Source organism: Jaculus jaculus, chromosome 1 (assembly GCF_020740685.1).
Source record: "Jaculus jaculus isolate mJacJac1 chromosome 1, mJacJac1.mat.Y.cur, whole genome shotgun sequence".
NCBI classification, from domain to species: Eukaryota; Metazoa; Chordata; class Mammalia; order Rodentia; family Dipodidae; genus Jaculus; species Jaculus jaculus.
The window spans coordinates 339924030-339945255 of record NC_059102.1 but is presented as its reverse complement, the minus strand read 5'-3'; the positions used below and the strand labels follow the sequence as shown (position 1 = coordinate 339945255).

At 44.7% G+C, this 21226-nt stretch overlaps 1 protein-coding gene across 4 annotated transcripts in view; it reads right to left on the bottom strand.

Moving 5' to 3' along the window:
• Window positions 1-21226, bottom strand: part of Tgfb2 (transforming growth factor beta 2) — an 84102-nt gene that overhangs the window by 54617 nt on the left and 8259 nt on the right. Inside the window, exon 2 of one of the 4 annotated variants that reach the window (XM_004670110.2) lies at window positions 13550-13633. The exons of the other annotated variants lie outside the window; for them this stretch is intronic. Coding sequence (XP_004670167.1) covers window positions 13550-13633 — 84 coding nt within the window. The remainder of the gene's footprint in view (window positions 1-13549; window positions 13634-21226) is intronic. 4 annotated transcript variants of the gene reach the window in all.

Genomic DNA, 21226 nt, shown 5'->3' with positions numbered 1-21226 from the left:
CACCTGTGTAAACCAGGAGCCAAGCCCACAATGAAAATGAATTTTCTGAACTAAATGTGATGAGACGTTGCCCCAGCTGAGGTTCCTAGAGACAATCCAGGCAGTATTTAAGATGAAAGGATGAGGAAGTGGGTGGTGGATGCCCCATCTACTTCTAGAAGCCTTACTAACCCACCATCCTTCTAGGCAAGGAGTGAGTTCTCACAAAGGACAGCACTCTGCCTTCTTCGCTCCTTGGATCAGTATTTTTTCAAGAGCAGGTAAGAACATCTAGCACAGTTCCCACCCTTTCAGTGGATTCTGAGGTGATCCATGCCTTCAGCTGACTAGCTGCAGCATCAGTGCTCTGTAGAGCTGACTCTTGCTTAACTGAATCTTGACACTATCCGTTAGTCACTCATGCCTACTGCCTGGGCCCCAAACGTCACCATTCCTCTTTGAGTCTATGACTGTTTTAGATACCTGGTATTTTTTAAACAATAATCTCCACCATCATTTTTCTCTCACAGCAATGGGGATCACTTTTCATCTTTTCAAGACTTTGAAAAACATAAGATCTGTTCTTGATGCATACCAACATCATATTCAAAATATGGGCTGGAATTACTAATTTTGCAATTAAATTCTCAGGATAGAAAGGTATGAAAATTAAAGGTTTTGATAATGACCTCTGAATAAGTGAATGACAAATGATTCTGTCCCAACCATGCTCAAAACATTTTATGTTAGATTATTTCTTTCTTTAAGATGTTACTAAAAACTAAATTTTCAAAAAAAAAATTCTTATTTTAGAGAAAAGCAAAATGAGATTCAGAAAGGGTAATGGGCTTGCCTAATGTTATGCAGATTAGACTCTGCCATTGTCTTCTTTATGCAAAGTCTATATTTTCTTTCTACTATATCACACTCACCCAAATAGTCACACCCAGAAGTCACTGCCATCTCATGAGTGAGTCCCTTCCTTGGCTTATCAATAGCAGTTTGGGATCAACAACCCCAGGGTTGAGATCTTCACTGAGGTGAAAGGAAGGGACCACCGTCTGTTACACAGAGCAAAAGAAACAGAACAGCCCATTATAGGCACTCGCCTGTCTAGACAGATGACTAAATGGGGGTCCCTCCAGGGTTAGGCTTGAATTTCCTCTGCTTATGCCTGTTGGATATTTAGCAATAAAATTTAAAAAAAAAATAAGAAAAACCTCCGTCCAAAAGCTGTGGTGCTGATCCAACCCCTCCGACACTACCCGGAGAGTAGTTTAAAAGCCATCAAGCACAGCCGACATGTGTTAAAGCTTCAAGCAGAGATCAGCGGGAGACAAGAAGAACCCTCAAAATACATGTGCTGTCTGGCTACAGACCCAAGGACACGGGCATGAATGCCCCTTTATAGCTGTAGTGACAGCAAGTTGAACTCCCAGAGGGAGCAATGTCTCATCCAGGTGTCCCAGCAGCCACGATGAGGAAGCACCAAGGTCAGCTTCTCATTGTTCACGCGGGCTGGCAAGTCACCTCGCTCCTGCTCTTGTGTTGCTGGGGACTCTGGACCTTCCCCAACTTACAATAAGAAAAGCGCTGCTTAGTGGTGGGGGCATGGGGTTAGGGTCCTTTCATCGAGGTGGAGAGGTATAAACACAGGCTGGTGACAAGATTGACTTGTGTGCATGTGTGTGTTCCTGTGTGTGAGGGTACATGTGCGTGTGAGGGTACGGGTGAGGAGATGACAACCTCTCAGGTGTCATCCTTAGGAATGCTTGCCTTTTTTAAGACAGGATCTTCCACTGGCCCAAAGAGAGTCTCAGAAATCTGTCTACCTCAGAGGCCAGTAAGTTAAAAAGGAGACATAAAAGGAAGAGAAAGGAAGGAAGGAGGGTACTTAATAGGTTGATATTGTATATATGTAAGTACAATGATGAAGATGGGGAGGTAATATGATGGAGAATAGAATTTCAAAAGTGAAAGTGGGGAGGGAGGGAGGGAATTTCCGTGGGATATTCTTTTATAATCATGGAAAATGCTAATAAAAATTTCAAAAAAAGAAAAAAAATTAAAAAATAAAGAAAATTAAAAAAAAAAAGAAATGTGTCTGCTTCAACTGCCCAGCACTGGGCTTTCAGGCTTCAGCCACCACACTCGGCATTCTTTTATGGGTTTTGGGACTCAAACTCAGGTCCTCATGCTTGTATTCCAGACACTTTATAGACCTAGCTATCTCCCCAGTCCCATGAGAGCTTATTAATATTGCTATGCTTGCTGGACACAGTGCTCCTCCAGGTAGGTAGTTAGGTGGTCTGAGGCCTCAATGGAGAAACTAGGAGCATCTCTCTCTTTCCCAGAAGTCCTCAGCACAGTGTAAGGTACTATTCCTATTATAGCCCACCTTCGCAAAATTCATTCCCTGCCTCACTTAACAAATATCTGTTTAATGCCTAAATCTGCAATATTCCTTCCTATGTGTGCAAACTGGCAGGCCAATTGCTATGGAAGCTTTAGGGTCCTCTCATGGACATGTTCTGGTAAGATCACAAACTTTTAATAGCACTTATGGAATCAATGAAATCTTCTACACAAGAAGTAACTTAAGGGCTGGTTAAGTGCTTGCCTGTGAAGCCCAAGGACCCCAGTTCAAGGCTCAATTCCCCAGGACCCACGTTAGCCAGATGCACAAGGAGGTGCAAGTGTCTGGAGTTCGTTTGCAGTGACTGGAGGCCCTGGTACGCCCATTCTCTTTCTCTCTTTATCTGTCTGACACTCTCAAATAAATAAATAAAAATAAAAACAAAAGTAATTTTTAAAAAAGGAAGTAACTTAACTCCTCAGACTGACCACCCCAAACAGAATACCACCAGTCAAAAACCAAAGAAAGAACAGCTGAACAGATCATGCAGGGACCAAAATGAAAAACAGCACAATTTGGCATTGCACATACTAATTATTACCCAGGAAAGAGAACAACAGCAAAGAATAAATTCAAAGAAGGAAAAACTATTCCCGCTCTTCAAATACCAGTTTTCAGCCCAGAAGTTCTGCTTGCCTACTTGCAACTTTCTCAAATGTGCAGGAAAGAAACACTGCATGTAAAAAAAGAAAGAAACGCATCTGGCCCTGTCGTTGTCCTTTCTGCGGTAACGATGATTTTCTCTTACACAGAGATAGAGATGACTGCCTGGTGGATATTCTCCTGTCCTGTCACCTCATTTCCTCAAGTGGTTTCTCACTTAAAGTTTCTCATCTTAGGAGGGTGATGTTAAGGATGAGCCTTGGCATCAGATAGATCAAGTTCTGTCTATTGTTACCTATCTGTTGTGTGGAGGTGGAAAAATGACACATGCTATCTCAAGGCCTCATTTCCTTAAGGATAAGCCTGAGAATAATGGTATTTAAATAGAGGGCTCAGGCTGGGGAGATGGCTTAGCAGTTAAGGCACTTGCCTGCAAAGCCTATGTACTTGGGTTCGATTCCTCAGCACCCACGTAAGCCAGATGCACAAGGTGGCACATGTGTCTGGAGTACATTTGCAGTGGCTACAGGCCCTGGCATGCCCATTCTCTCTTCCTCCCTCTCTCTGTCTCAAATAAATAAATAAAATATTTTTTTAAAAAAATAGAGAGCTAATACAAAGATTAGGCCAAGGCCTAACTATTCAATCAGTAATGACTAACATTATTCTTAATATTATTGTTAAAAACAGAATTTACTTTCCTCATACATTACTCTACTCTGGATCCCCTTTTTTCATGTAGAAAGTCACTTATAGTAGGCTGGGCATGGTGGAACAGGGCATTAATCACTCCAGAGGCAGAGGTAGGAGGATTGCTATGAATTTGAGGCCATATTTAGACTATATGTTGAATTCTAGGACAGCCTGAGCTACACTAAGAATCTACCTCAAGACCTATATGTAATATGTATACATATTGCATAAATAGCTAGATATAGTTGTATCAAATGCTATGAACTTCCTAAAAACAGTGGTTCCCAACTCTGATTACATATTAGAACTACTTGGGTAGATGTGTGTGTATGTATGCATGTATGTGTGTGTGTGTGTGTGTGTGTGTGAATATTCCTAAGTGCATAGGTATACATGTGTACAGATACAAACTTGCACATGCAGAGATCAGAAGACAGCCTCTGGTGTTGTTATTCCTCAGGAGCCATTCAGCTCTTTTTGAGATAGCTTCTTTCTTTTTTTTTTTTTTTCCTTTGGTTTTTCGAGGTAGGGTCTCACTCTAGCCCAGGCTGACCTAGAATTCACTATGGAGTCTCAGGGTGGCCTTGAACTCACGGTGATCCTCCTACTTCTACCTCCTGAGGGCTGGGATGAAAGGTGTATGCCACCACACCAGGCAAGATAGTTTCTTATTAGTCTGGCATTCATCCATCTGGCTGGACTGTGTCAATAAGCTCTTGGGACTCTCCTTTCTCCACCTCCCCAGCACTGGGGTTACCAGCATTTACATGGGTGCTGGTGATAAAACTCAGGTCACCATGCTTTCAAGGGAAGCACTGTACTCCCTGAGCCATCTCCTCAGCCTTAGATAACTTTTTCAAAACTCAAGATGCTAGATCTCACTAGACTGAGAGGGTCCCAACTCCTGGAGGTGGGCTCCAGCTTAAGGAACATGGGAGATACGTTGGAGGCTTCCCAGTCGACTCTGACGGACAGTGAAGCTGAGAACTTCTGCATTCGTGCTTCCCAATAGAAATCACAGTCTTGACAGTCAAGGTTCCCGTGCCAGGACCAGAGCTCGGGGATGACTAAAGCCCAAATCCCAAGCTTGCCTGGGACTGGCATCCCAACTAGGTTAGCTGCTCTTGGTGATTCACTTGGTTAATTTCTGAAAAACGAGCTGCTTTCGTCCCAGCAACAACACTGAATTTCACGGTCTTTGAGGTCATGGTGGCCCCAGTTCCATAGGGAGCCACCTTCCTGCTGTCCCCAAAGATGGGCAATGGAAGAAGTAAGTAGCCCCCCTGGGCAAACAAGCCACATGGACCAGGAAAACAGAAAAGCACCCCCGCTGCTGCTGCTGGGAGCACATACGAAGTCAGCTCCACTTCAGAGCAAAGACACAATCCAGTGGAATATTAGAAAAATATGGTCTGACCGTTTAGATTTCAGAAGGATCCAAAACCAATTTAGACTCTGGTCGGTGGACAAAGTTCACATTCAGCAAAACAGCTCCAGCAGTTGCATCATACACATAACAGGGCGATTCAGAAATACAGATGTCCAGCCATGTGCAAAACAATGCTTTCATTTTTTTTCTCTTCTTTCCCACCACTGACCCCAAGAGCAGGCTGGAAAAGCTTAGCATCTGTTGCTACTAAGAATAGGCATGCAGATGCAGATTATTTATGAACTTGCAAGCAGCAAGCTCCCTTGCATGCTCAGGGGCCATCAGGGCAGAGCACTGTCACTACCATGGACGTCACACAGCAGATGCCCTTGCCAGGAAGAGTTATTTCCCAGTTTTCTAACAGGATACAACACATGAGAGTGTGGCACTAAGCTATCTACCCGAAGAGTCACTAACTACCAGGATACCAAACTTCTAGAGAATGACATAGTATCTTATGTTTAAGCTAACACGGAGCTCACAGACAGGGAAACTCAGGCTCTCTTTGGCCAAACAGTTAAGCAACAACAGACTTGGACACTTGTGGAACTGAACCTGAATCCGTACTGTGGACAATATCTATCAGACACTCACACTGCTGGGTATATCAGGACTGGGGTAACAATGCAGGACCGTAAGGCTCAGGCATGTCACTACTTGTTTTGGAGGTACTCCTGAGCTCCAGCCTTTCCCTGACAGACATAAACTTCACATAACAGGACTTGCTTCTGACATGGGATGCTTCCAACAGGGCCAGATAAATTTGCTTCCATTGGAGGAATGAGTCATTTATAAAAATGAAGAGAAATAACATGTCTAATTTATAAAATCAACCCACTGAGAATTCAGTGAGTCTCCATTGAAAAGTTCCCATCATTGTAAAGGTAATACCCTCATTAGGTTGCACCCACCATATCAAAAGTTTTCCACCAGAGTGAAATCCCTTTCCCCCACCCTGAAGGCGACTGTACCACTTGTTGGAAATGTTGGCTGGCACTTGGCCCTAGGTTAATCCCCACACATCCGTTCCCTTGTGTCCTCCTCTGACCCTATTAAAATTGTGACTTGCTTTAATCAGTGAATGTGGGTAAGGATTGTCACACCTTATAATTATGTCAGGAAGTTAAGTCACCATACCCAGGTTAGGGGGTTCTTCTTCTGGCTTGAGTCCCCCAGTGCATATCTCACACAGTACAGTCAACCCACAAGGTCTAATAACATCCACCAGAGATATGCGCCTGTCACAGGCCATGGGATGAAGAGCCAAGCTCAAGATGGTGATCACGAGCTTATAAAATAATGCCACAGAGGTCCACATAACCAGAACATCATTACCTGGCTGTCTGTACCCCCAAAGAGCCAGCACCTTATGAATGTATCAATCTTGACTAATAAGCACTTGCTGTAACCATATGATCCTATTCCCCAGGCTCACTTGTTCAAAGCGATTCTCTTGTAGGAGCACACCAGTTCCTTCAAAGACCACCTTTCTTGCAGTATGGTGATTGGCCAAGATCGCAGTGGGGCAAGCTCATAGAGGAAGAAACATCATGAAAGGACAAATATCTTTCCAGAAAACAGCTTCCTGCTGCTGCTTGGTGGCCAAATTACCATCTCAAAGGTCATCTTTCCAAGCTGTAAATATCATCTCCACCAAGAAGTCTTCCTTCACCTTTCCAGGCCAAATTAAGCAATTCTTTTGGCTTCTGATATTGCTTTCTTGAAATCACACAGATTTCATCTGCCTGACTTCCTTACTAAGTTGTGGCCTCCCTGAAGATGAGGTCTACTTCCATCTGCCTCCCAAAGACCCAATTAATATCTCTTGTTTAAAAACGTGGAGGAGTAGGGCCGGGCATGGTGGCGCATGCCTTTAATCCCAGCTCTCGGGAGGCAGAGAGGTAGGAGGATGGCTGTGAGTTTGAGGCCATCCTCAGACTACATACTGAATGACAGGTCAGCCTGGACTGCTAGAGTGAATCCCTACCTCAAACAAACAAGCAACAACAACAAAAAGGAAAGCTGGAGGAATAACATCAGTCTTCCAGTGTGAAGTCTTATAAGGTTCAGAAGAGAAGAATTAGAAAACAAACTCTGGCCTAGCAGCAATGTTTTTGTCTGATAAGAGGCAGAGAGGTAGGAGGATGGCTGTGAGTTTGAGGCCATCCTCAGACTACATACTGAATGACAGGTCAGCCTGGACTGCTAGAGTGAATCCCTACCTCAAACAAACAAGCAACAACAACAAAAAGGAAAGCTGGAGGAATAACATCAGTCTTCCAGTGTGAAGTCTTATAAGGTTCAGAAGAGAAGAATTAGAAAACAAACTCTGGCCTAGCAGCAATGTTTTTGTCTGATAAGAGACATAGTTTTATAAACTCCCTCATGTATAACCTGAAGTCAACTTTTAAGCCAAGGTGCATCCATCTCTTGCAACAGGAACATGCAAACAGATCCAAAGACCCTTACAGGCCTGGCTTACTCCTCCACACAGGAAAATGTAGACTGTCATCCTTTTAGCTAAGGTATGGTTACCCATGAGCGTAGTGTCCTATGTCTCTGGCCACGAAGTCAAAAAAGGCAATTACTAGACATGACTCCAATTGCAGCTGTTCTACACTGGTCAGCACAAGATGGGAAGGGAGACCTAAGGGGTGATTATCATGCACAGAAAGATGCCAAACTAGCCTTTGTGAGTTGCTAATAACTCAGAACTACTGGCTAAAAACAATCAAACAAAAATCATGATCGATATAAGGAACCTATCAAAATATTTGCTAAAACAATAACTTGGCACAAGTTTGAGGTTCCCATTACAATATAGTGTTGCCTAGGAATGAGTGTGCAAAGTTCCACTCTAATACTCACAATGACCTCTTTGTTGGACCCCCTGCTTCTACCCTTGGGGCTCAATTTTCAATAACACCACAGTTAGCCTTTGGTCCAACTACTCAGTATTAAGAGGAAAAGTCACAGATCCCCCATGGCCAACAGGGGCCCACATGAACTGTCTGTTCATCATTATCTTTCTAATGTCATCTCCTAGGACACTTGTTAATCCAGGAATATGCCAAGAACAGCCTCCCTCACCATTTCCTTTGCCAGGAATGCTCTTTCCAGACAGCCATTCCGACCTCCTTCAAGTCTCTGTTTAAATGCCATCTTCTTAACTAACCCTTCTATGTTTGGCTTATACAAAATTATAGCTCACTTCTCCATGTTCCTGAAGTTGCTCTGCCCTTCATAGCTCTTCATAACATTTATCACGTCGTATCATTCTCATTCAATCTGCATTGGTACTTGTACATTTTTCTCCACCAGAAGGTGAGCTTCCCAAACACAGGGCTTGTTTCTACTTTCTGTACTGGCGGTAACACCACCACACTAGACTGGTGCCCTGACACACACAGACACTCAATAAATACTTCTGAATAAGTTAGCATATCACAAGGAAGTTCGTGCTTTACTTTTACCCACCCAAGACATTGGGTGTTTATTTTATCTATTTTGGATTATGTGTTTGTTGTTCATGTAGAGATCTTTTAGTAAAGGCTTTGGGGGGTAATATGAACCCTGTCAGCCATTCTCGTACCTCAACAGGATTTAGTAATGTAGATTGTAAAGAAGAACTGGATATTTCGCTAAATAGTATGATAATCCTAAAAGCCACAAGAGTAATAGAATGTGTGTGTGTGTGTGTGTGTGTGTGTGTGTACATGTGTATGTTACCCAGGATGGAACCCAGTGCCTCACATTAGCTTCAAAAAACTGGGTGGTTCAGAAATCAAGCCAAAACACCAGGAGGCATAATGTCAACCAAATACCAGGTAATTTATCATGAACTTTACTTTTAGTAGCTTGGTCAGATTCCCACCTGCTCTAATATCTCTGCTTGAGAAAAACATCATTTGGAAACAGAAAACTACAGTTACCGGAAGCTAAGCTTGGCTCAGACAGTTGAGTTTACATTCCATTGTTGGCCAGATACAAACCCAGAGGAATGTGTCAGAACAAGATTGGCCATAAAGAGACTGTCAGTGCTTTGACCCAACACTGCCCAGGAATTCTGCATTCACTTACACATTACATGTGACCCATATGCATTAAACACCACTTCACGCCTCCTCTTAAGACCCTACTGCTGCCTTGTTGAAGACATCTCAATGAAGGGATTGACTTCCAGGCATGACTCCAAGCTGGGCATCTGCAACCCACTCCATGTGACTTACTTACTGCCTTGGATAGTCATAGCCCTTCTCTGGGATGAACAAGGAACAGGGGGGTTGCTTATTGCTGTTAGTAGCAGATCTCCCTTGATTCCTATCTGCATTCAGGGAAACAGAAAACACTGGCAAAAGCCTCTGCCTATGTTGTGGATTTCAGGAACACCCCAGAGCACTCGATCACACAAGGGCCTGCAGGATCCGAATCTCTCCTTCCATGTGGATGTGTGTGAGCAAACAGATCTACATCATCAGAGCCTGCCAGCTCCCACAGCTGCAAACCTCCTCCATGAGGTCAGAAGCTCCTGCAGTCTGTTTAGGATGTGAACATCCCCAACCTCCCCTGACAGGAGGGTAGGGACTGTGCTTTAAGGTGCCTTGTGAGATCCAAACACAGACCAGGCTTTGAATCCCAACAGAGCCATTGAAGGCCTCTCTTCCTCAGAGGCTCACCTTAGGTACTGTGAACCCACACATTCCTAGAGACTATCACCATTGCTTTTATGATTCTGAAATTCTGTTTCATTGTTTTGTTTTGATAGGGTTACCTTAAACTCATGATTCTCCTGCCCTAGCCTCCCTAAAGCTGAGCACTGGGCATGTTCCACCCCAGCCAGTTATCCCTATTTTTTTTTCCTTTCAGGCCTGTGTATGTGTGTGGTATGTGTCTGCATGAAGTATGTTCATATGCATGTAAGTACACATGTGGGCAGCTGCCACATGCATACATGGTGGGAATATGTAGGCCAGAAGCTGATGCTGGGTGTCTTCCTCAATCACTTCTCAGGTTCTCTCACTGACTCCTGAACTCACGGATTAAGCTAGACCAACGAGCCTACAAGCCCTGAGGATCTCTGTCTTCACCTCTCCAGTGCTAACGGAAGTGCACCATGGTGCCTGGCATTTTACGTAGATGCTTGGGATTCAAATTTGGGTTTTCATGCTTGTGGAGCAAGCACTCATTTACACCACTGGGCCAACCCCATAGCCTCAAGTTCTTAAATCTTATTACGAAACCCTTAAGCAGACAAAGCCTAAGAACTCATGTTTGGACCTCCAGGTCCCACATAGCCAGAGGCAGCGATGTGAGCATGCAATGTCTCACATGCACACAAGGGGGCGCACGCATCTGGAGTTCATTTGCAGAGGCTGAAAGCCCTGGCTTCTCTCTCTCTCTCCCTCTCCCTCTCTTTCTCTTTCTCTTCCAAAATAAATTATAAAAAATCTAAAAAGAGAAAAGATGATTCTGAGGAGCAGCGGCTCGTCCATCTTCCAGGCTATCTGACTTGGAGTTGACGGAACATCGGCCCAATCATGCCACTGTGAGCATCAGGAGGCAGTTGTCACAGCAGTCAGGTAAGATGATGGAGAAAGAGGAGCCACCCCCCCCACCCCGTCCCGCCTTGGCATAGAGAGGCAGTTCACACAAGGTGATAGGGATGCTCTCAAGCTGCTTGGCACAGGCCGACTCTGCTTGATGAGTATGCAGCATCAGAGTTGGCATGGAGAAACCCACCCGAACCTGGACACTTGCCCCGTGGCAAATGCTCGCTTACATTTCTACACAATTAGTGTTTCTAAGAACAGAGGCCATGTTTGCGTGCTTGTGTGTACAGCAGGTCGGAGTCCTGCCCCGAAGGCCAGGGAGGGCCCTGCAGTTTTCCCGCGGGCCTGTCGGTGAGGCGAGGTTTGCAGGAGCCTCCTGGGGCGCTGGAAGTAGCAGGGAGCCTGTGGCCCTGTCAGACCCTCGGACACCTTCAGAGATGCTTCTGATACTTCCCAAAGCGATGAGGGATGAGTGGTTTTCCAGGTTTTTGGTTTTGTTCATTTATTTTTTCTTCACCACAGGAGAACAAGTAGCGACAAAACCACTCAGGGAACCGGGGAAGGCCTCACAACTTGTCTGCTAGAGAGGGAAGTTAGTCCAAAGGAGTAGCAAGAGTTGCCGTGTGAATGGGACTAGATTCCAGAAGGAGAGCTACAGGAAGGGCAAGAAGTGTGGGGCTGCCGTGTAGGGAGACAGCAGCGGGCCACACACCTGAACCAGCTCTGTGACAAGGACGAGGAAGACCTCTCCAAGCCACAAAGTCCTGAAAACTCAGGCTCATCCCGCAGCTCTTCCTGCACCCAGCCACGCGGACAGGACCCGGATGGAGAGGGTTACCTTTCCTCATTCTCTCCTTTTCCTTTCCAAAAATGTCAGTCAGGGGCTGGAGAGATGGCTTAGAGTTTAAGCGCTTGCCTGTGAAGCCTAAGGACCCCGGTTTGAGGCTTGATTCTCCAGGACCCATGTAAGCCTGATGCACAAAGGGGCTCATGTATCTGGAGTTCGTTTGCAGTGGTTGGAGGCCCTGGCACGCCCATTCTCTCTCTCTCTCTTTCTCTTTCTCTCTCTCTTTCTGCCCCTTTTTCTCTCTGTCTGTCTATCACTCTCAAAAATAAATAAATTTTAAAAATAAACAAAAATGTCAGTGGGTAAGTGGGGAGAAAGGATGGCTTTAACGTTTTGGTTTAGAGAGAGAAATAAGATAAAAACTCAGAGGCTGGGCATGGTGTTGCATGCCTTTAATCCCAGTACTAGGGAGGCAGAGGTAGGAGAATCGCCATATCACGATGAGTTCAAGGCCACCCTGAGAATATATAGTGAATCCCAGGTCAGCCTGAGCTAGAGTGAGACCCTACCTCAAAAAAAAAAAAAAGAAAGAAAGAAAAAACTCAGAACTTGGAAACAAAACATAATCTATCTCATGAAAAGGAGGCTTTCATAAAAGATTGGATCTTTCTGAGGAGCGTGGTGGTGGCGCACACCTTTTATCCCAGCACTCAGGAGGCAGAGGCAGGAGGATCACTGTGAGTGCAAGGCACCCTGAGAATACATAGTGAATTCCAGCTCAGCCTGGCCTAGAGTGACACCTTGCCTTTAAAAAGAAACAAAAAACAAAATACACACATGCAAACAAAAAAAAAAAAGAAAGAAAACCAAAGATTGAATCTTTCATGTTTTATTTTCATTGTATCATCTGGCCACTTTAATAAGTATGCACATGTATGCTGTCAATAAAATCAGGGCTTAGACTTTATGTTTGGCCCAGTGTTTTTCTAAGAAACCCAAACTTCAGCTACCATAACAAACTGATTCCTAAGAAGCGAGGTCAGACGTGGTAAGTAGCAGACTAAGACATCCAGAGAATTAGGGAAATACAAGAAACAAAAAAAGTCGACAACTTTGTCTTTATCTAGGATATCCACCCACATGAAGAATCAAGATAGTCCAAACTTTTCCAGGGCCAATGCCAGGGTGACAAATCTATCTCTTTTCTTCCTGTGCACAGGTAAGAGGTAGCATAGCCCAGTGAGGGTCAGAATCACTCAAGTTCTGCCCTTTGTTGTGGCCTCATTGGCCAGCATACAGTAGGCATTCAGTATGGGCTGGCAGAGTTGCATGATGTTTCAGATCACAAAGGGGCAGAGACCTGTGGCTGTGGTGTCCCTTGGTCTGGCCTGAGCATCAGGGGTAAGTGGTTTCAGCAAGAAGCAGGTCCCCAGGTCACCTAGGCCAGGACAATGCATCCCGTGCAGTGCAGGCGTGTCAACAGGAACATCAGACACAAAGGCATCAACATGACACTCCCAGGAACCTCCGCCTAGCAACACGAAGGAAAGAGAAACCCTTTCTTTCCCTTTGGTTCAGCATAAGAAACATTAACTGAGCAAGTGCTGTGTGTCAGGGATAGACGCAAAGACACAGAAAAACACTCAAGAAGGAAATTTCCCTTGGCATCCAGGCCATACAGTCCAACCCTCCAGAAAGTAGCCTGCTCAGGGCTCAAAAGATGAATCTTCTACATGCCTCTGTGGCCCCAGGAACACATATCTCACACCCACAAGTCATCCTTTCGAGGAGTGCAGTCAAGTCACAGTGTTATATTACTTCCAAGCAATTCATCATCAATTTTTCCCATGAAACTCTGACCAGAAAATTTCAAGCCCCTTCTTGATTACTGAGCAACAAGCTACATTTCTAAATCCTATCTTGGGACATAAGAGAGAGTCATGGGGGTGAATATGATCAAAAGACAGTAAGTATATGCATGTAAGAAAACGTCAAAAATGAAAACAAATCCTATCTCGCCTCTACAGAGATAGATAGGGAAAGATCCGGTACCGCGGTGTCAAAGGAGGAATAAAGTGGACAAGTGTACTCACCAAGGTACCCACACAGCACCTGGGACTGCCTGGAGCACAAGCTGCCCACTGAGCCAGAGGGTGTGGTAACAACTGGGCAGATAGCTAGGAGTTTTAAAAAGCACAGTCATTAGCTATTTGACTGAAGAGAGCCCAGCCCAGAACTCTACAAAGATTCCAAGCAGAAGAGGGACTTGCTAACTGTTCTAAGCCACCCTCCCCGCCTCCCAGAAACAGCAGGGCCCTCCTACCCAGAGACTAGGGGACAAGACACTAAAGGCCTACAGCTGATTCTGGGTCTACTCCCACATCTCCCCAGCATCCCTTACCCAGAAGTCCACACTCCTGAACCCCTTTAACATGCTCAGGCATTAAAATCAAAATGCACAGTTTACATATGGAGGTGTGAAAAATACATAGCTTGAATGATCTTAAAGATGGGTAAGAAAGTTGTTGCTCCTCTTTGACAAAGGCAGACACCTGTTAAGAATGAATCTTGGGTTTTAATTTTTCTGGCCTAGATTTCAGGGTTCTTAAAACCACCTGTCCTCATTTTTAACCCATGTAGGAAAACACTCGGATGAGTCGGAAATGCAAGTACACATTGGTTTGCAGTTGCACATCCACAGTTTCTAAAGCTAGAGCTTTTGGAACCTGGTTAAACATATTTTTCCTGGAACTGCACCACCCTGAAATCTCCAAAGAGCAATGCTGCCGGGTGATCCAACGCTTTCTTCTCAGTGGTAGGATTTTTGCATGAAAAGATGTGGATGAAAAAGTCTGTTCTGGGGCTGGAGAGATGGCTTAGCAGTTAAGGCATTTGCCTGTGAAGCCAAAGGACTCAGGTTCGATTTCCCAGAACCCACGTAAGCCAGATGCATGAGGCAGAGTGTATATCTGGAGTTTGTTTGCAGTGGCTGAAGGCCCTGGTGTGCCCATTCTCTCTATTTCTCTCCCCCTCAAATAAAAATGAAATAACTTTTTAAAGCCTGTTCTGTCATTGCATAACTCTTTAGACAAGCTTACCTAAGACTCTGTGTGTACAGATTAGACAAAAATCATGCGATCTCTGAGAGATTTTAAGAAATTGAAATGAGATGCTATATTTAAAAGAGATTGACTTTTTGTCTAAAAGACAACCAAAAGGCTGGGGAAGATAGCTCAGCAGTTAAAAGTGTTTGCTTGCAGGGCCTGCCAGCACAGGTTTGGTTCCCAAGTACCCACACAGCGCCAGATGAACAAAGTGGTGCATGCATCTAGAGGTCATTTACAATGGCAATAAGCCCTGGTGCACCCATATTCTCCCCCCCCCCCTCTTCCCCTCTGTCTCTCTTTCCTTGCAAATAAATTAATTAACTCAAAAAATAAAGAAATAAAAGTCAACCAAAGATTGAATTCCTACAAGTTACCTAACATATGTGATAAAGCACAGCCACAATTATTCTGTAGCATCTTGCATAGACTTAGAATCATGCACCTTCTGTCTGCCTGGACAGATGTGTTACAACTAACACTGACACAACTCGAGCCTGACTGCTGGAACCTTCTTTTGACATGACAATGGCTTTGTGGACTCCTCTCCCCCCCCCCATCTCTCTCTCCCTCTCCCTCCCTCGCCAGATGTGGGCCTCTGACCACTCAGCTTTAAACTGGGCAATGACAGCCCTTCCCATACTCTGCAACTGCTCATCTCCAGCATTCAGCACATAAACAAGACCCCGGTGACAGATGTTCACACATGTGTGGATTAGACTTCGTAGCCAGAACAGTCTTTACTTTAGATATGGGACCCTGCAGGGCCAGTGTGGTGCAGAAGATGCAGGCCAACACTGACCTTCTGGAAGCACATGCTGCTATCACGTTGCCGCCATATGCTGCTTCCAGCTGACATCTGTGCCCATGTGTTTCCCCCAATAAGCAACCATAGCTGTTTATTTTTAGAGCTTTCTCCCCAGTCTGTCAGGGACACTATTCCCTCAAATAACCAGGCAGCAAAGACAGGAAGCTGCCCTGGATATAAACTGTTTGTCACAAGATTAGCAAGTCAAACCAAGTTTTCTCTTTCTTATCTGACCTTTACAAAGAGATGCTAAAAGTTATCCTAAATAAAAATCGCCAGTATAACCAAAGGCAGGCAGAATATTCAGAGTGGGTTGCTGGTTAGCTACTCTTTCTCCTTAAAGCTATGGCCCTATGCATTTCTTGGGTTGGGAGTATTTAAGTCGTTTTCCTGGGACACAGGACCTTCTTCAGATCAGTGTACACTGTGGAGGAAGATGATTCTGCCCACTGGTTTCAGATGCCTGATATGGCCCAAGGTCAACTAGATGACAGGCCCATGTGGGGAGAAGGTGAGGTAACCACTAGTATTTTCAACTACCAACACGATGTCTATAAATATGCACCTCTGGTTTACTTCCACCCTACTATAGAGGTGCAATATTAAAATTAATTTTGTTTATGCTTTTCTAATTGCTTTGTTTCTAAGTAGGGCCAAGGGATAAAGAGCTCATGTCCTGATTGAATGGCTACCTTAGACTTTAAGGTCACAAATTGGATGGAGATATAAAGATGCTTATAGTGACTTCTCAGACCACAAAAACAAGTCCTTACTTTTAAAGTAATAAATTTTGAATCTTTGTGTGCACATGTGTTCTGTTCTGTTCTGTTGTTATGTTATGCTATGGGATGTATGTGTGTGTGTACAGACATGCACACCCCATGAGCACCCATGTGCTATCCTCCTCTATTAATCTTCTCTCTTCTTTGAGACAGAATCTCTCACCTAACCCCAGGGCGCACCATCTCTGCTAGTCTGGCTGACTCTTGTCTTCTACCTCTGCTCCCTCAGCACTGCAGTTTCAGTCATACACAGCCATGACTGGCTTTTGATGTGAGCACTGGACATCAAAATCAGGTCCTCATGCTTGTACAGCAAGCACTGTACCCCACAGAGCCATGGCCCTGTGCTTTGACCCCCAGAGCCATCTATCTCCTTAGCTTCTCAATTTTGAAACTTCTATGTAATTGAGCTGACTCTGTGGCATACAGACATATTTTTCTCAGATCACTGAAGCTCTGGATAGATATGAGATGTTCATAAGATATGAAATACTTTGAACATTGGAGATATTTATAGTCTCACAGACAATGTTTTTTAGAATGCTGGCACTCACAAGTTGATAATGGAGGACTATGGGTCATACAAGTTATAAGATCTAAATAGTGGTAGAATAAAAAGTTTCATGGGTAATTTACAAAATAACTAGATGCCTAGGATGTGCACTAAAAAGTGACTGGGTTCATTCTTGCCTGCAATGACACTGGTAAGACATAAAGCAAAACTGCAAAGCATCACACTACTGCTTGCCAAGGGATAATTTTTGCCGGATCCACCTGGTCTGTTTGTTCTGAGGTCAAATGAGGTTTTACAAAAGCTCTTTCTAGCCTTTAAATCACAAAGAGCTGGACTGGTGATTTGCAGATTTTCCAGTGCCAAAAAGTGCCCTGTGGTCCTCGTAATGAAAGCAGACTCTTCTCTGTCCCCTCCAGGCTGCCATTCACACTTGTAAGATGGACTGCAGAACAAGACGGTTCGGGACTACCCATAGGTGGTTCAGAAAAACAGTCTAGAAACACTGTGTGAAATTTATTGAGCATATTTAAATTCCATTAAAAATTCTCAATAAGCTTCCTGTCCATTTGGCTCCTGCCCAATCCTCCCTCGCCCTCCATGCGTGTATAATGAACCTTTACTACGATTATAAGAGTCCAGCAGACAGATGCTGTCTTCTCCACTCTATGCTCTGCTGTGAGTTCCAGCTTCTCTTCAAGAGCTCTTGTAACTGTAGCTGAGATCTGGAAACTGGTCCAAATACATAATGACTGGGTCAGCTTAGCGCCATACCTTCATTCTATAATGTAAAGACTTCTAGGAAAGAATTAACGAAATTGCACATGAACCCATATGCAGCATTTCCTTGCTGAGAGTGATATTTTTCTGACAGTGAAATTATTCTGAAATGCATCCCTCTCCAAGACAATCTCACACCTGCTGGGGCAATCAACAGCAATGAAAAGCACAGGCTTGCAGGTGAAAAGGTGTCAGGTTAGGACTAGTCCACAAGTCTGGTTGGTCACTTTAGCTAACACACTTAACAACCAAAAATTAACACCATGAGACGTGTAAGAGTGGCCACTGTTAAAGTCAACAAGATTCTTTGTTTAAACGCCTCAAGGTGTGTCAGCTGTGAGACACATGCCAGCAGCCGACCAGTTTAAGTGATGTCTGTAAATGTGGGCCTGGGCTCATCGTGGCTGCAACTCGGCTTTGGTTCTGCCCGGCCACTCTCAAGTAAAACTCACGAGTTTAGAAGCATGGCTTCCTCTGTCCCTATGCTTCATCTCCAGAGCCCAACATGCCAGCGATGAGCTTAGATGCAGAAAGAAAATCCCAAGAGGCTTCGAAGTGGACAGTTCCTTTGCCAAGACATCTTTGTCTTCCATCTATGATTGCTCATTTCTCCTTCTAAAGTGGAGACAAGGGCTGAAGAGATGGCTTAGCAGTTAAGCACTGTCTTGGGAAGCTTAAGGACCCTGGTTTGAGGCTCAACTCCCCAGGACCCACATTAGCCAAATGCATGGGGGGGGGCACATGTATCTGGAGTGCATTTGCAGTGGCTGGAGGCCCTGGCGCGCCCATACTCTTTCCCTCTCTCTATCTGCCTCTTTCTCTCTTTGTCTGTTGCTCTCAAATAAACAAATAAAAATAAAAAAAAATTAAAAAAAATTAGGTGGAGACAAAATAAGGTTTCTACTCTTTTTAGGATGGTCTAAATCAGCAGATTAATGACAAATATTTATTATAAAGCAAGTAGGAACCATTCTAGTGGCATTGCCATGACACTGTCAAGACAGAAATGAAAACAAGATACTGGGTAAGGAAATGAATAGCCACATAAAAAAGGATCCACCCAAGTGGAAGAAATGACAAAAGTTACCCCTACATCTGGTGTAGACAGAATCACCTTGGATAAAATTGGTCAAAGAAGCATTGAAATTAACCAACACTGAAATGAATCCAAAGCTCAAAAATTAAATTACTTTTCCCATGATGGTCCATTTAAGTTTTGGCAACAGTAAATATTTCAGTGTAGTTTGAATACGTAAAGAGAAATATCATATAATTTTCTTTCAGGTGGAGAGATTTTCAGTGGCCACCATACTACAGGTCACTTCAGCGTGGATTCCTCAAATTGTACTCTGTGTTCTTACATATTCACAAGAAGAAGGAGCAAGCAAGGGCTCTTTCAGCAGTTTGAAGTCATGAGTGGACAGTGATCAGTGAATTGGCTTGATGGGGCAGACATGGTGTTTGTCTCTGGGCTGTGAGCAAGATAGGGAAAGTCACATGAACAGAGCCAAGACCCTAATCACAGGACTTTTCTTCCTTTGTGAGACTGCAAAGATGTTACAAGTTTCCTGAAATAAACCAGTCCATAGAGTTGGTCAGAAACAGCCAGCCCATGACTCTCCTTTCAGAAACGTGGAGTCTCTTCTTCAGGAACAACCTGCCTCCTAATTATAAACATGGAAAGAGCCAGGAAGGCCACAGAGACACTCTCTCTGGGAACTGAGACGTGTGGAAAAGGCCAGTGTGAAGAAAAACAGCTGCCTGAGGAGAGTTGGAAATGCATTCAAACTATTTTCAGAAGGTTTGGGCTTCACAACATCCAGAAAGCATTTTCCATCTGCCTCCAGCTTCTCAGGTCATTGTGTCTAAAGGAAAACCGAAGCCAAACATTTCAGACTTATCAAGTCCCACGAATCCAAGTGCTCATTGGAAAGAATGAAGGATGGTCACCGTCCACGGAGCATCGCTTTCTCAACTCCATGGAGCTTCCTCGCCTTCCAAAAGACCTAAGTCCCATCAAAATCATCCCTCTCGAATAGCAGAGTTTTCTGACCCCAGTGATGTGACATTACTGGGTGGCTCCAGGAAAGCCCTGGAAGTCAACTCATTCAGGAAACATCTCCCAGGGCTCTCAAGGACCTGAGGACCCGAGGAGCGGCTCCTCCCTGGGATCACTACCCACACTTTCATTTCTCCTCCTTCAGTCCTTTGGGGTGGCCCCTCCCCTTCCAATGCTCTCAGGCACCTCCTCTTTGAGGCCGCCACTCCCTGGCTGCGGCTCTTGCTACATCAGTGCTCCTCTGTGGAGGCAAAGGACGTCTGCCTTCCTCCCTCCAAATGCCCCGGCTTCCTTCTCTACAGAGATTCTCAACTGAGCGGCAAGATGAGAGCCAGGGCACCCTGAGGAGACGAAACCAGGCCCAAAGGGCAGAGGCAGCCACAGGAGGTTCCTCTTCTCATTGGGCCGTCGGTGCTGCACAACGCTAGGAACCAGCTAAAAATGTCCTTCCTGCTTAGATATGATGAGACTGAGGCGTGGGCCGGTAGAGCATCTGCCAGGCTCTGGGGTCAATTTTGCAGAGCCAAGATGTGATGTCAATGAGTCAGTTCTGACAGCCTGTGCTGAGAGGGCTGCACTGCTAACAAGGGGAGTGGGACTTCTTGACTGAGAGGCTGCCGCGACCATCGAAGCCTTTGAGATCCCTTTAGTATGATTCCCTTTCATTTATTCTCTTTCCTGTACGTACTGCATCTGGCTAGCTGCAAAGTGCGGGTTCACTGCATGCCACTATCCTGCCTCATCAAATCAATTCTCTGAAAGAGACAAGAATACCATATCCTCCAGGTGTGGAAGCACATTCCTTTAATCCCAGCACTCCAGAGACAGAGGTTCAAGACCAGCCTGAGACTTACATAGTGAATTCCGGGTCAGACCAGGCTAGAGAGAGACCCTACCTTGAAAACAATCAAACAAACAAAAAGAATACCACACCCATCAAATTTATCAAATATTTGTGTGGAAAGGGGTTAGAGTAAAAGACCCAAAGGGCATGGCGTTAGGCTGGTGAGATGCTTCTGTGGTAAAGTGCTTACTGTACAGACATGAGGACTCATGTTCAGATTGCTTCAGCAGCGTTCATGTAAAAACTAGGCATGTTGGTGTGGGCTTGCAATCCTGTGCTGAGGAGCGTCCCTGGTGATTGCTGAATGGCTAGTCTAGCCTAACTGGCAACCTCTGTGTTCAGTGACAGACATGCTCAAAAAAAGAAAAATGTGGGGCTGGAGGGATGGCTTAGTGGTGAAGACATTTGCCTGCAAAGCCAAAGGACCCAGGTTCAATTCCCTAGGACCAATGTTAGCCAGATGCACAAGGGGGCACATGCATCTAGAGTTTGTCTGCAGTGGCTGGAGCCCTGCCATGTCTATTTTCTTTCCTTCTCTCTCTCTCTCTCTCTCGCTCTCTCTCTCCTCTTTCTCTGTCAAATAAATATAAATAAAATTTTTTTTAAAAGAAGAAAAATGCGGAGAGCAATTCAGGAAGACACCTGCTGTTGACCACTGACTGGCCACACACGTGTACATGTGCACCCACATCCCCACCCACACCCACACACAAACATGCATGCATACTACACATATCCACATGCATAAAAAAACAAAAACAAAAAAACTCCATGGAATAGTAAATGGCAATTTTTGTGTCAAGAAAGTGCAGAGATAAACCTACATTAGTCCAAGGACAAGCTTCAGAGATAACTTTGCTTCTCTAGGGAAAGAATACAAGC